This window comes from Pinus tabuliformis, chromosome 3_1 (assembly GCF_031772625.1).
Source record: "Pinus tabuliformis cultivar Carrire ecotype Pingquan chromosome 3_1, CPIR1, whole genome shotgun sequence".
Taxonomy (NCBI): Eukaryota; Viridiplantae; Streptophyta; class Pinopsida; order Pinales; family Pinaceae; genus Pinus; species Pinus tabuliformis.
This window is the reverse complement of record NC_142301.1, coordinates 932,667,746-932,683,992: the sequence shown is the minus strand read 5'-3', so window position 1 is coordinate 932,683,992 and position 16,247 is coordinate 932,667,746. Positions and strand designations below refer to the sequence as shown.

Genomic DNA, 16,247 nt, shown 5'->3' with positions numbered 1-16,247 from the left:
TTTATAAGATAGAATGTATCTTAACTTATTGCTGCTGTTTATAAATGATATATTTTAATAATATGATATTCTTTTATCTAAAAAAATTGGTAAACAAAATTACAATGTAACATTTTTTTTTTACACACAATATTTCCACCATTCTTGGTGGAGTGTATATTATTTTTAATGGACATATAACTTAGATAAATGTCTTTTAGAATAATCACATCATTAGGATTTGGTCGACATTTCGAACCAACTAATGTGGTTCATCCTCAGAACAAGGTGAGAAAATTAATCAATCTTCAAAAATAAATAGCATGATGCATCATTGCCCGAATTTCCAACGGTTAACTCTGGGCAATGATGCATCCATGCTATTTATTTTTGAAGATTCACTGATTTTTAATTGTTTCAAAACATCAACAGAATCTTAATGATGTGATTAATTCGAAAGACATTTATCTACAATATGAATCATAAAAGTCTTAAATTAAACATATAACATATTAATTTTTTCCTTGCTTTAAATTAGAAATATTTATATAAATTCAACGTATTAAACCGACATATAAAAATATTAACAAATTGTCTTACCTTACACCTATACATCACTCCTCCACTAAAATGGTCTAAAACATATATTGCCAATTAATGTAAAAATATTTAAAAAAGATTTTAGGAATTTATAATTATATATATAAAGTGAACCTGATGTGAACCAGAACAAATCATTATATTCCGTGATCGCTATATTTCGTTCGGGGAGGGGCTCATAGAATGGGATTTTATCATCTCCAAAAACGATTTTAACACTTCACCAAGCAAAAGTCAGGAACGGCGGCTTCCTCGACAAGGGCAACGGCATCGGGTTTACAGAGACTCATACCCTTTCCTTTACTGAACTGTGGCTCGCTTCGATCTACAGAATTTTATCCCCATAACGTATGTATTCATGTTCCCCCTGTAGAATCTTGTACGCAATAAAACTAGAAATGGGTGTCCCTTCTCGACAAATGTAATGGCAGATCGATTAGGGTTTTTCTTTTTATTTCTGTATTTTATTCGTAGAAGGGCAATTTTTAAAGCATATATATGACCGAATATTCGAAAATTTCATCAAACGTCAGTGATTTGGAGTTAAATCTAGAAATTGTTTTCTAGAAATTGTTTTTCGTTTGGCCGGAAATTTTAGTTTATGTGCAATAACCTCCTATTGGCTTTGCGGGTTGCAGATTTTGTCACTTGTGCGGAGCCAAATTCGGCCCGTGTAGATAAATATTGATCAAATCACAGGGAAGAGAGGAGGGTCTGGGCAGCAGAGGAATACAGGCGACAGGTAAGGAGGATGGCTCACAGACTGCTTAGAGACACAGAGGCCGATGGCTGGGAGCGCTCTGATTTCCCCATTATATGCGAGTCCTGCCTCGGTGATAACCCTTACGTGCGAATGGTAAGTCTGGAACTCATTATGTTTCGTTTTCGGTTTATTTTTCAAAATCCTGATACCAACTTGGTCTACAAGACCATTTTAACACAATCGAGAGTTGAATATGGTTATAATTTAATCAAATTTTGATTAAAATCCTCACGTTTTAAACGACGTCTCTCTTTGGGTGTGCCTGCTTGTGTGTTTTGCTGCTTGTATTCATACCAGTATATCCATAAGTCAGGCTCTTCCCATGGTCACTGTGAAATAAATTCAATGAATGCTAAAATAACATTAGCATAATATCAACACAACGCACCAGTCTTCTTTTTCCCATTTACCATTTTCACAAACCTAAAGAGTGTCTGAGGATAAGGAGTAACGAGAGATTTCAACTGTTTGGTTAACCTAAATTTTGCCGATATATTTCTGGTTTTGTCATTTCTCAAGCAGCAGCGTTTGTCTTCCGTGTTTAATGTATTTAAGATTTATATGATATGGTTCTATATGTAGATCTATGGTGTATTATTGTGTGTTTGATGTAGGTCCTTTTTCTAAACGTTCAAAAAATTTACATCGTTATGTCTATATTTTATTTCTTTAATGATAGTTTTTCGTTTGCTCATATATACACTTGACCACCTGTTCCTATTGTGGGGGTCTATGGTTGGCAGGTGACTGACATGTTATGTGACGTTTGAAAATTTGAAGGTTATAGTTGCTTAGAGTTTTAATATCTAAGCCAGAACTCTAATTTGGGATTTTAACGGGCTGGTTGTTCCTTTGTGGTTTTTTGAAAAATGGGTGGCATTGGCCTGGAAAGCGACTGTGACTGATGAACTTAACTTTAATCTTGAAGGTAGAGCTCTCTTTAATAACAAGTTTGCAGGCAACGGGGATTTCAAGGAAGTGGTGGGGATTTCTTCTGGAGATGGTATCCAATATTCTCATGGAGAATCCTGGCCTACTTAGAATACCTATTTAGATTAACGTTAAAAACTCCATGGCAATGCCGGAGTGTAATAGTTACACTCAGATACAGTGTAAACTGTGCGGCAGAAAGTGCCCAAAAATACGATTTTTATTTCCTTCACATTTATATTTGATGCCCATGACTTTGCCATCTGCTTGGAAGTTAGAACTCGGTGGCCAGCTAATAACCCATGAGTAACTTGTGGATGAGGGTATGATCTGTGAGAACTTGTGGGTCTGACTTGATGTTGGAGACTTGGACTTGCCTGCAGAGAGTCAGAACTGAGACCATTTTAATTCAACTTAGCGGCAGGGTTGAGCAGATCTTCACACAAGAATAGTAGGAAGACTTGGTGATTTTTTCAACTATGATTTGGATAAGGCTGCTATACTTATGCTTGAAATGATCTAGCTTCACTCTTTTCAAATATCATACCAGTTTTTTCCAAGAGCTTATTCTGAGGAGACTGTTTAACTATCTGCCTAAAGTCAGCATAGTGGCCAGGAGCCGTCTTGAATTCAGAGGTCCAAATTCCCTTGCCAGGCACCCAGTGTACCAGACAACACACCATGATCCATGTTTAACCTGTAGCCCATTCTCGATATGAAAATGTTTGTCTTTACTGTTGTAGCTTGTACCACCTTTACCTGCTATTTCTGGATTGACTTTCAGGGTATGATTATATTCCACCATGTGGTACACAATAGCTTAGTTGAATTGAGATCATTGACCATGCTAGTTTCTCTTCTAGGCTGCTAGCTCACTTTAATGTTCATCAAAACATGAGAAAGTGGTCAAGAAGTATGATCTAAATTTTTTAAAATTTTGAGGGGTGCTGTTGTTTACAACTCTGATGTACTGTCTGTAGGAACGACACAGTAGGCAAGATTGAAATTATACACAACACTGTTCACAGTAATCAGACCTGGTTGTCAGTGAAGATGGCAACGTGGTTTAACAAGTTAGGTCCCAGGAAATAAGGTGCTTCTATTCTTTTTTTTGTTTAATGGATCAGATCGTGAAATCTGATTTTGCTTCAAAATTTGATAAACAATATTGCTGTCACATGGGGTTTTGATTTTTTATTTGATTTCAAAATGAAGAATGCAATTGTTTGTGATGCAATTGTCTGTCCTTTCAAAATTTGATACAATAGCATGAAGTTTTTGATTTTTCATTTGGTTTAATAATGAAGAATGCATTGGACTTTTACTGTGTAAAATTTGTTTGAGGTTGGATAATAGGATAGGCTTTAGGTCAATAGTTTCGAAAAGCCTATCCTATTATCCTCTCTTATTTCTCTAGTTATTTTATTGTATCATTACTTAAAACATAAAAGAGATCGTATATTCAGAGACTTGGTCAAGTTGTTATATATGTCTTGCGTTTTAACAAGCTAATTCGTCTTTTAAGTACTTTTGTCATTTCAGTAAGTAGAGATATAGAATAGAGCCATGCAAGGAGAAAGAGAAGATACTATTCTCCAAAACTTAAAAGCTATGATGCATGAAATTGCTTATTTCAAATTTTAGCGCTTGTGTACTATGCGGAATGTATATTTATATATGGCTTGTAAAAGCACTGACATATGTGGTGGAATTAAGTTTAAATGATTTTTTTTGGGTGCAGACGAAGGCAAATTTTGACAAAGAGTGTAAAATTTGCACCAGACCATTTACAGTTTTCAGGTGGAGACCAGGCCGTGATGCAAGGTACAAGAAAACAGAGGTTTGCCAAACATGCTGTAAACTCAAAAACGTTTGTCAGGTGTGTCTGCTTGATCTCGAATATGGATTGCCAGTCCAAGTTCGAGATACAGCCTTGGCCATTAACTCCAATGAGGCCATTCCGAGGAGTGATGTTAATAGAGAGTATTTTGCCGAGGAACAGGATCGCAAGGTGCATTTTTCTACTCTTGTCAATCTATGAATTCTATTTTATGTAGGAAAATCATTGGTAGATTCCAAGTGTAATGCTAGTCTCTAACTGCATTTTATTTAATTATTTATCATAATATATATAACTTCATGTTTTATGTTGTTTTATAGAAGGATTCTCTGTTTTGCAACTTCTACCTGTAGTTTTTTTGGCTCTCATTTATGATTTTGTAATGTTCTTAAATATACACACATTTCTTAACCTTTTGCTGAATAAATTCTCTTTAGAATCTAGCCAACCTCAAAGTCCCACAGAAATAGAAAATTTCAGGTGCCATTTTAGGCATTGTACTTCTTTTTTCCATGGAAAAATTTGTGGGAAACCCAATGGAAGCTTCTTCACATTGCCATTGTAATAACACATCCCCTATTGTAACAAGTTGTCCCAGGACCAATTTGACCCCCTGTTCTACATCATGCAAACTTTTTCTTCTTCTCACCCTCACTTCAAACTTCTCTATCCTTTCCTTCTCTTCTTTTCACCCCTGGGCAATGTTATCAGAATCAAATCGTCAACAGAACTGGTAGACTCCCCTCCCCCCACCCCCAAACTGGGAACTGGTGAAAACTAGACTGAAACTGGTAATACCATACCAAAAAACCCGTTGATAAAAAATATATAAAAAATATTTAAATTTTAAAGGAAAACATATGTATTCATGTGCATCCTTATGAATCCAAACCATTTATACACAAATATGCAAAAGTTCTACCAGTTCCTCTCTGGTTCTGATAACACTGCTCCTGGAAACCTCCACCAACTAATTCCTCCAGACTAAGATTTCTAAACTCCAGAGTCCAAACATCTGTCAAATCTACTAGTTCCTCCTATAACTTATTCTTCTTAGCATAGAAGAGGGGCTCTATAGATATTCACATCATCGAGATTTGACACCTTTGATCTGGTTGTGAATGAGGTTGCATATCCTGTCTCCTTTTGCATGAAGTGTCGTTTGCATGAAAAACCCTTGGATATAATGCCAGAACCAGTGGAGAGATGATCCTGAACTGCAGCACCTGCAGTGACCTTAGTGCCTGTTCTGTCATCCTGTTCTACCAGGATAATTTTGCTTTCTCTTATAGTTTGAGTGGGATAAATATCCTTTCTAGAAGCCCCCTTGCCATCTGCAGTTCGAATGTTACTAAGGTTTGTGGAGGGAGCTAGAATATGATCTCTTGTTCCTTGTTAGACTCCATATCCTGTGACACTAAGTCTCATTCCAACATGCAAATAGCTCCTCCTTTGACCTGTCTCATTCCAATGAGAAAATAGCTCATCCCTTGACCTGAATACAGAATAAGTCCTTCTACCCCTCCAAATAATCCTCAATTTCTTCCTCCATCATTATATTCTCGTTCTGTTGTCCATTATACCATATTCTTGTGAATGGCATGAAATCCTTTACACTGCAGATGTGCAAGTAGCGCAATCCAAATTCTGGGAAATTTTATGGAATATTGGCTTGCTGGTATTTTAATCATTTAATTCTGCAAAATGCCTTGCAATGTAGATTAAGAATCAGTGGTATGAGGAATTGGCAAGTATATCTAGTTCATTCATCCATTAAAAGTAGAGCATGAAGAGGTATTACCAGAAAATTTCTTACATAAAAATCATGTTCATTGTATGAATTTGCACAGGTAAATATGAATAGCAGAAGCAAGTTAATAAAATGTTTGAGGTCTGAGGATCATCCTGAGTTACTAGGGAACAGATCCGGATCTGGATTATGGATCTACCAGACTTTTGAAAAGCTAGGATCTGGATGCTGTGGGGAAATGTCATGTATAAGAAAAGAAAGTACAATGAAAAGAAAAAGAAAATATATTCAAAGTTAAGAAGCAAAACCATTCATGAATCACAAAATTATAACTGAAATAATTAGATAGTTTATAACTCTGAAGACCGAAATCATGATGCTTCATGCTTTATACAAAAAGGATAAAATTGTAAATACAAAACACAGTCTTATCAATCATCACACTGTTGAGAAATCAAGGGCAGCTAGATTAGGGTGATTTCTCTTAATTTTGATAACTGCTTGTGATGTTCTTTTACTTAACTTGATGTACCTGTAGTTAGCTTTTTCTTTACTTGATTATTATAGTGTTCTTTTATCATCAAACAGCTACCAAAGCTTGAAGATCAATAACACAAGACGACCCAAGATATAGGCTGTAAGCCAGTGCCAAAACCCCTCCTCTTGAGAGGAAAACCCACAAGAATTCTTCTCTTCTTTTAGAATCTTCAAATGATGAATTCCAAGGCCTACAACCCAAGACAAAGAACCCTCCAAGACCAAGTGAAACTTCTCCTTGATGAACTTGCTTCTCACAAAGTCAACCCAAGTCAAACTTGCTTCACAACTGCTGTGACTTCTTCCTTTGACCACAATTTTGGACCTGCAACTTATGATGGCAATTTTCGGCCTAGCTGCAGAAACCCTAGCTTCACACGTGTGGGAAAAGATGGTGATAAATGTCTCTTTCTTCCTTTTGAACCCCAAACTTCAGCCTTCTATAGTGACTGCAGTTTCAGTCTTGCTGTTGCAGAAGATGCCATAGTTTACTCGCATGTGTGAGATGATGTAACCCAAAACAGTCTCAAAAATGCTTCGATCTTTTTTCCTTGAGTTCTTCTCTTCTTCGCTTGACTTTAGTCTTCTTTTTTTGTCTTTTTGTGAGCTGATTGGATTGTCTTCAAGTGAGGTTGAATGCCTTGTCTATATAGCCTTTTCTTGGAGCTCAAACTGTCATTGTGAGGCCGACTTGTCATGGCTAGGTTGACTGGTCTTCTTGTAAGCTGACTTGTTCTAGGAGGAGGACATTTGACTCTTTTGACTCTAAATAAATACATTTTACATGATAGAACATGCCAAATAGGGTCTTTACATATGACAATGACGACTTTGACTTTTTGACTTCATGACTTCTACATAGCCTTTTCTTGGAGCTCAAACTGTCATTGTGAGGCCGACTTGTCATTGCTAGGTTGACTGGTCTTCTTGTAAAGCCGACTTGATCTAGGAGGAGGACATTTGACTCTTTGGACGCTAAATAAATACTTTTTACATGATACAACATGCCAAATAGGGTCTTTACATATGACAATGTCTTCTTTGACTTTTTGATTTCATGACAAAGCCCTAGAAGCACTTAATGGGTACTTGACCTATAAATAAAATGACCTTGAGCATGAAACCCAAGCTACAAAATAAATACTTGATCTAGGAGGAGGACATTTGACTCTTTGGACGCTAAATAAATACTTTTTACATGATACAACATGCCAAATAGGGTCTTTACATATGACAATGTCTTCTTTGACTTTTTGATTTCATGACAAAGCCCTAGAAGCACTTAATGGGTACTTGACCTATAAATAAAATGACCTTGAGCATGAAACCCAAGCTACAAAATAATAATAATAAATTTTGTTTTTCTTTTACATCGAATACATAAAATCAATAGTACATGAGATATTATGAAGACTGAACCTAGTTACATTTTCCAACACACTCTATTGATGTGATAATGTAGAGTAGGTCTAATGACACATCTCAAAATGAGTCTACATCCTCATCACCTGAATATTATAAATTTACATCACACAAAATACTTGTCTTCCTCTAAATCTGCCTAAAAGTCTAAAGTTTCCCAGCAGGGTATGATGGTAAATCAATTTCATGCATTGTTTGACAACTTGTTATGGTCTATGTATCATACTGTTCTAAGAGGAGACCTGACCTAGAGTTGGATGGGGTTCCCAGAGCTTCGCCAGCATAATCAGAAACTGAAATTAAATTTTTAAATATCTACACAAAGAAAACTGAAAATTATGTATATACTATACACTGTTATCTATAAAATTTCTCAGTCCTCTTCCAGAGCTTTCCCACCAGCATAATAAGAAACTAAAAATTAATTTTTTAATGTCTTGAACCTTTCATTGAGCTTTATCATATGCTTTACAGCCTTCAGGTAATTAAGAACTTAGCTATAACTTACCTTAGAATATCCACTGTGTGGGGTTTCAAACACGTGGCAAAACATCCTTTAATAAAAATTCAAAAACCCCTAAAACTCTAATTTTATTTGCTTGGGATCTGGCATGTGAGGATTCAAAAACCCCTAAAACTCTAATTTTATTTGCTTGGGATCTGGCATGTGAGGGTGAGCTGGTAGAAGATTTGTTTTGGCAGCAGTGGATCTGTTTCTGGGCTTGAATGATCCATTTACGTGTCAGATCCCATGCAGATGTGGGTTGATTTGTATTTGTATCTTGATCTGAAATGTGGATCTGCAGATCCTGCTTCAAGCCCCTTCGGATCTGGTAATCCAGTGGCCTTTAAGTCATTGATGGTACACCTTTAGTGGGTAGTTACAGCCGACATTGATGGTTAATAGGTTGCCTTAGTGGTCCCATGTTTAGGGTTTTAGGGTAGCTAAAGCAAACCCTGTGCATATGTATTTGAGGCTTTACCTCATTTGTAAACATCATATGATCTAGTCTGAACATGATTCATTGATTATTTGCATATCGAGGATATTCACTATATTGTTATTCTGGGTTGTTCATATGTGTGGAGACTACTTTCCTAAAGGCTTATTTGTTTTAACTTTATCAGTTGAAAAAAGTTGGTTTAATTGTGTTTGCTGAAAATCTATTTCTTTGAGGTAAATGCCTATTGTCTGTTGATTCTGCAGGACAGAGCAAGAATAGCTAAATGGATTGATAATTAGTTAACTGGTTAATGTTTGGTTAAATGTTATCTCTCTTTACGTTAGCTTGCTCTTTTTGAGGCAAAAGACTCATCGAATGTGGCTTTTGCAGGCTAGAGCAGGAATAGATTATGAATCATCATATGGAAAGGTCCGTCCAAATGATACGATATTGAAGCTTCAAAGGACAACACCATATTACAGAAGAAACCGTGCTCATGTATGTAGTTTTTATGTTCGTGGTGAGTGTACACGTGGTGCTGAATGTCCATACCGGCATGAGATGCCTATAACAGGGGAGCTTTCTCAGCAGAATATAAAAGATCGATATTATGGGTAAGCATTATTGTCTAAATATTCTTGATTCAGTTGATTCTTTGGTGTGTTGAAGTTATTGTCTGATATTTTCTGAGGTGCAATCCATAATCATTTTTTGAAGTCTCGCATAACCCCTATATACCCTATATACAAAATTCTGCATGTTTGGATGCTGAACCAGTGTTACCAGACTCTTTTGAGTCAAGCCAACTTGAAGAGGAAACTGAATCGAGTATGTCTGCGAGTTAAACACATATCACATTGACTCAGTGAGTCAGACTTGGTTGTGATTAGTATGTCTATAAGATACAGAGAAAAATCAATGCTCATTTTACCTTTTGTTAACCAATGTTAAAGCCGACATTGAACAAGCTTGTTAACTTCAGTGCAATTCCAGGCCTATCTCTAAAAGTGTCATGACGTTTGGTCCTTTTGAGCCTACCTTGAAAATTTACATAAGAGTGGGCATAAATTCAAAAATACATAAAATTTACATAAGAGTGGGCATAAATTCAAAAATACATAAGATACAGAGAAAAATCAATGCTCATTTTACCTTTTGTTAACCAATGTTAAAGCCGACATTGAACAAGCTTGTTAACTTCTGTGCAATTCCAGGCCTATCTCTAAAAGTGTCATGACGTTTGGTCCTTTTGAGCCTACCTTGAAAATTTACATAAGAGTGGGCATAAATTCAAAAATACATTTCTCCTTATCCAAATTTGATGATTTTTAGGTCAATTTTTGTCCTCTCGAAAAGAGGAATTCAATGCCATAATTATCTTCTTCAAAAGACTTGCCCAAATTGGAATTTGACCTTAGTTGCCAATTTTAACAAATCTAGTTGAAACTCAGAATCTAATGTGGGAGTTTGTTTTGGCACCATCGATTCCATATCACTTGTTTTGGTAATTTGGCTTCTATTTAGGGCATGGGAATTAGAAAGTGAGTGAGCTAAAGCTTTATTGGCAAATAGTGGTTGCACTTAACATCAAAGAGTGTTATTGGGATGTGATAGACAAGATGATAAACTGCCTCTAGTGTATCTAACATACATAAATGAAAGGTTTTAGTCAAGCCTTCCCCATGGTCAATTCTTGACGTTTCTAAGTGTTTGTTAATTTATGAAATCCTATTGTTTTCCTTGTTTGTTAACATCAAAATGGAATTTTCATGTGGCATCGTATTGATGTTTTTCATGCCCTTTTATTATTGATCCATTTTCTTCAATTAAACCGTATATGCTTTGGTTGCTGTAATTATATGGTGTTCTCGATTCCAAGGCTCCTGAAAGGCATATTTATCATTTAAGTGATGTTTTTTGGTTCCAGACAAACATTGTCAGTCAGATATGTACAAGCTCTGAGAGGGTAGTGTCGTGAAAGGAACATCATGTTCTGTTGGCATTCTTTTGAAAGGATATAACAAACTTTAAAAGAAGCTTGAACAAATATATGCATTCTTATATATTGGCAATTGCTCATTACATCATTCTGTTCTGATTGTTAATTGCTAAACTATACTTTTTCTGCAAGGTTGGAGGATGCATATTTTGTCAGGAAGAAAAATAATGGGGGCTAATGGGGCCTTTTCTTGACCATGATTCAACAAATTTCATTACATCGTTAAATTGTTGTCAATATAGATAACTTCCTTCTTGAATTTAATGGTTTTTTATGATTTATCTCTGAGCAGAGTAAATGATCCAGTTGCAGCAAGGTTGTTGAATAAAGCTGGTGAGATGCCATCTCTTGTTCCTCCTGAAGATGAGAGTATAAAGACTCTGTATGTGGGCGGGCTTGATTCAAGGGTTACTGAAGCTGATCTTAAGGACAATTTTTATGCATATGGTGAAATTGAGTCTATCAGACTTGTCTTTCAAAGAGCATGTGCATTTGTTACATATACAACCAGAGAAGGGGCTGAGAAAGCAGCAGAGAATTTGTCCAACAAGCTAGTTATAAAAGGCTTGAGATTAAAGCTGTTGTGGGGAAAGCCACAGGCTCCTAAACCAGAAGTTGAGAATCAAGGAGATGAAGCTGCAAAAATTATTAGTGGTATGCTTCCAAGAGCTGTTGTTTCACAGCACCAAAGCCAACAGCAGCCACAGAACAGTCAGGAACAGCCTTCTCTAAATTACTTCAATATTCCTCCTCCGCCCCCACCATCAGAAAGGACATACTATCCATCCATGGATCCTCAAAGAATGGGAGCTGTTGCTCCAGCACAAGAGCCTGGCAGCAGTAAACAAGGCACAACAAATGAAGGGCATGAGGGTCAACATTCTCAAACGGCTCCACACGGGCCTCTAGATGGTTCCTACTATGGATCACAACAGTCTTAAGAAGGCCAATATCATCACTATTATGGGCCTTCTTTTGGACCCTTGCCACCATATCAACAATATCCACCATATCAATCAACCCCACCACTGCCACTACGCCCACCATATTATCACCCGCAGTATTAACGCAAGCACTAATATTTGTTTTCTTATTTTAATGTATTTTCTTTATTATGAAAGAAACGCCAACTCACTGAGATTCAAAAGTGGTACTGGTTATACACTTGTATTTGTTTTCCATGTTAAAAACCAAAATCATTCGTCACTTGTCATAATCATCTGTATGCCACTATATGGGGACAATTATTATTCTCAAATGTGCTTTAAAATGGTCGATCTCTTTTGCCCTTGCATGTTTTGGTTTGTGTGTGCTTTGTTTAGGTAATTAGTGGATAAACTTGTTTTGTGGGCTCCTAAAACCTACTAAAAGCTTATTGAATATAGCCATGTGCACACAAAGACCACATGTTATAATATACTTGTAGTACATTAATATTTCAAGCAATATATTTTGGGAATGGTTAAGTGCTAGAATCCTAGGTTATATGTATATCGTGGTACAGGCTTTTGTTCTCTAGAAGCCGTGGTATCTGCATGTTCAAAACTTTAGAAACTTTGCTCAACTTGGAAGGATGAAAGTGAACTTGTTGGTTTGTGGCTGGAGGTATTTATCTTATGAAAATGGTGGCTCCTCGTCTGTACAAAGTTGAACCTTGTATCTTTTAACACAATCCACGCATCATGTTTTATTTCGATTTACGTTGAATAGAACTGTTCTCTGAAATTGCTGCATTTGGAATATGGAATTTTACTCCTTTTTGGACTGCAAGTTTTGGAAATTCAAGTATAATGGTCTGCCATCTCTGAATGGCAGGGGTTTGCGAAATCTGAAATTTTTTAAACGTTGAAATAAGAAAGTAGGCTTATCTTGTTTTTTCGAATCTTGAAATATGATACAGGATTGATTAGTTGTGATTTAAAACCTGACCTGTTGGGCTTCCTCCACGTTTCTCTAGGGGATTAAATAGTTTTCTCCTGGGTGTTTAGTGCACAAGTAACATCTCAGACCAATTCTAGGCAGGAAGTCCTAAACTTGTATTTGAGACCGATTCTAGGCAGGAAGTCCTAAACTTGTATTTGTATATGTAACTGTGTCAATCCAGTTCAACTCCTTACTTTTCTCGCTTATTAGTTCTACTGTTATCTCTAAATACTTTTATTGGTTAAACAGTTATTGTAGTTCAAATGTCTCATGTTGCTGCTTGTTATTGAGGCATGTGAGTTTTACGTACCATTTTATTTAAATAACGACCTATTATAATTAATGGCTATGAACTGATAAGAGCGGAATGAATGACGGTAGCAAAAAATGCTAAATGGTAATTAATTAAAGGACCACAAATGGTTCCGTTGGTGCACGGACAACTATTGAAGTTAAACACGCAACACACTTGAAGATGTTAAAGGAACAGGTTGATTATAGCCTAGCAAAGTAGGTAAATTAATGTTTGCCTCACATCCCATTGATGGATTAATGGATACATATACGTGGTCACAGGATGGCTATAAATGAAATAATTTAATTTAATATTAAATAGAAATAAGAGCTGAATCATAGTAGAAAAAATAGCTGAGTAAGAAAAACTAGTTTAATTATAAAGGGTCAGCTATGCTTTTTTTTTGGGAATGAACCAACAACTAAGATAAGTTTTAATCAAATATAGCCTAATTAAGTTTGTAAAGATGAGTTTTAATCAAATATAGCCTAATTATGTAAAGATAAGTTTTGCTTATACGCCTATGAGAATTTTGTTTTGAGTTTTGAAGCATTTTACAGATATCTATTTCAAAAAACCCTTAGTCATTGTATGGTTAGGTGATTAAGTCATTTTCAGTGATGATTTTAAAATTGTAAAATCAATGTTTGCTTTAAAGCCAATATCACTACAGCATTGTCTATGATTTTCAGTGTGATTTCAAACATTTACAAATACCATTTATTTTTTTCTTACATATGCAACTTAAAATGTGTTTTTGCTTGTTTATGAAGTTTAAAAAATAGTAAGATTGTAGTGCTTATATATTAATGTGCACATTAAAATCTCTCTTTAGAATCTTTGTATTGTAAAATAACATGTATTTATACTGCAAAATTGCTTCAAAACAGTTTGTTTTATTTATAAACTGACATATTTATAATGTAAAACTATTATACTTTGTAATATAATGTTTGCTTTTTTATAAGGAAACCATTGTTCGCGGTCCCTGAGTGATTGACCACTACATCCACGGGCAGTGATCTGCACAGATCCATTAAAGACGGGCAGTAATCCACACAGATCCATCAAAGACGGGCAGTGATCCACGCAGATCCATCAAAGACGCAAAGTATATCAGGCCTAACCCCCCAAGGGCATCAGGGGATTTGACCTTGTGACCTCCAAAATAGGCAAGGTACTTAGCAATGAGGGGTCGACCAATTGAGCTATCCCTTGGGACTTTTGGTAATATCATGTTAAATGAATATTTTTTTGGATTTTTTCGCTGTTTATATGATAAACACTGCCCTTTCTATAATTAAGAGACTAAATATTCTAACATCTTTTTTTATTATACTAGGAATAAGTTAAGCTCCTTACCAGAAGACATGTGCTTACTAAAGTATGTAACCTTTTAATATCAAAACATCATGTCTAGATTGGGTTATTAAATATTTTAAAATCTTTCTTTAATTACAATTTTGTTTTTTCACACGCACAAGTTAAACTATTTTCATTTGTGAAAATGACTTGTTTGGTCATTAAATATTATAACACTTTTCCTTGATGATAATTTTGTTTTTCTTTCTCCCAAACAAGTTAATTTGTTTTCACGTGTAGATATTTGGAAGGGTTTAGTATCACCTTGATTTTTAACAAAGAAATGTGAGATCCAAATTTGTACAATTTTTAATGGAGAACAATGCAATGGTTGGTAGGTTCTTGCTCTTCCATTAAATAACCCTTGATCCTATGCTAAATGAGTAACCTATGGTAGTAAGCTTGTTGGAGGGGTTATCATATGCATGTAATTCAAGTTCCAATGAATGGGTTACGAGTAAGCTCGTGCAATTTGAACTAGTTTACCAAATGGGTTATCATATGCACGTTATATATGTTCCTATACCTTGGAATTTTATTTACCACCTTCTTCTTTAATGTCGGTTGTTGTAAATCCCTCTAGACTTTCATCGTCTTGTTGACTCATCCTAAACATGTCTTCTTTGGAGTTTCAGGATCTTCAATAAGGTTGATATTATCTGAAAAATGTCTTTCTCATATCATCCCAATGTTGTATACTGAATTCTCCTAATCCCATAAATCATTTCAATGCAAAACAATTTAAAGTAGTTTTTGTGTATCACTTGTGTATCCATATGTACAACATTAGTAGGTATACATTAAAAGATTGCAAGAACAAAAGGAGGAATATTCCTCCTCTTTATCTCGATTCCAAAGATTGCAGATGCATTTAAGATGGGAAATCCAAAAGTAGTTCCATCATCTTAGTCTTCTTCTTCATTTCTAGCTCTTCCTCCTACATTTGATCCTCTTTCATCATGGTCTGCCTTTGCTTTCCTTTCTCTTTCTACTTGAGTTATTTTCTATTCTTGTCATTTTTATTTCTATTTCATGTCTGATCCAGGGGGATATTGGTGGCCACCTGCCAAGTCCACTTGGACCCCCACCATTGTTTCTTTTAGTTTTTCAATTTCCTTAATTGTAGCACAGTTTACTATTTTTAGCAGTTTTTCGGGTTTTGAACTTTCGGAGCCATTTTGAGGCCTTAAACGACGTTTTTTGGGAAAACGATGTTGCTCTTACCAAAGTTGTAGTTCTCGGATAAATCTTTCTAACGAAATATTGTGCGCGTCAAACGAATATTGTATGCCGAAGTTACGACCCCGGGAAGTTGATGTACCAATTTATCCAAACGGGGCCCACAATTTGGCATTTCATCTTCTAGGGTTAGGTTTTTGGATGTTTAGGGTTTTCCATTGTTTCTCAACAATAAATAGGCCTTCGAGCCTTATTGTAATTCAATTCAGAGGCATGTCGCTGCCACATCTCTTTTCAGAGATAAGCTACCATCGCCCTAGCTAGTTTATGTCCATCTCTGTTTGTAAGCATATTTCAGTATTTTACAGTAATGAAATGAAGTATTATTTTTGCTGCATCTCTATATGTATGGTTATATCTGTAATTTGTTGCGTCTCTGTTTAAATCCGGATCAATGTCTCTCTTGCTCTTCTCTTTCTCTGTGTTCTTATTCTTTGTCTCTATCTGCGATTTCTCCTTCAAACAAATTTGCAAATTCCCCAATCCAATCAAAATCATCTTCTAATATTTTATTAAGAAAGTGAGGTTCCCTTTAAGACGTTCCTATTTCTTTACGGATGATTTTCTTGTTTTTTCTACCAAGGAATTTTCAAGTTGTACTTGTTTCCTCTTTACATGTTGAACCAATAATATTTCTTTCTTTCTTCTAATTCTTTTTCAGTTT

The 16,247-nt window shown here is 35.6% G+C and overlaps 1 protein-coding gene across 1 annotated transcript; it reads left to right on the top strand.

Annotated features, from left to right (window-relative positions):
• The first annotated feature begins 717 nt into the window (after positions 1-717).
• Positions 718-11,831, top strand: LOC149190828 (zinc finger CCCH domain-containing protein 40-like). Its single transcript, XM_089410599.1, is given in 5 exon segments — positions 718-927; positions 1,218-1,435; positions 4,014-4,283; positions 9,156-9,379; positions 11,057-11,831. Coding segments are annotated over 4 exon segments (1,374 nt in total). The 5' UTR covers positions 718-927; positions 1,218-1,330.
• The last annotated feature ends 4,416 nt before the right edge of the window (positions 11,832-16,247 follow it).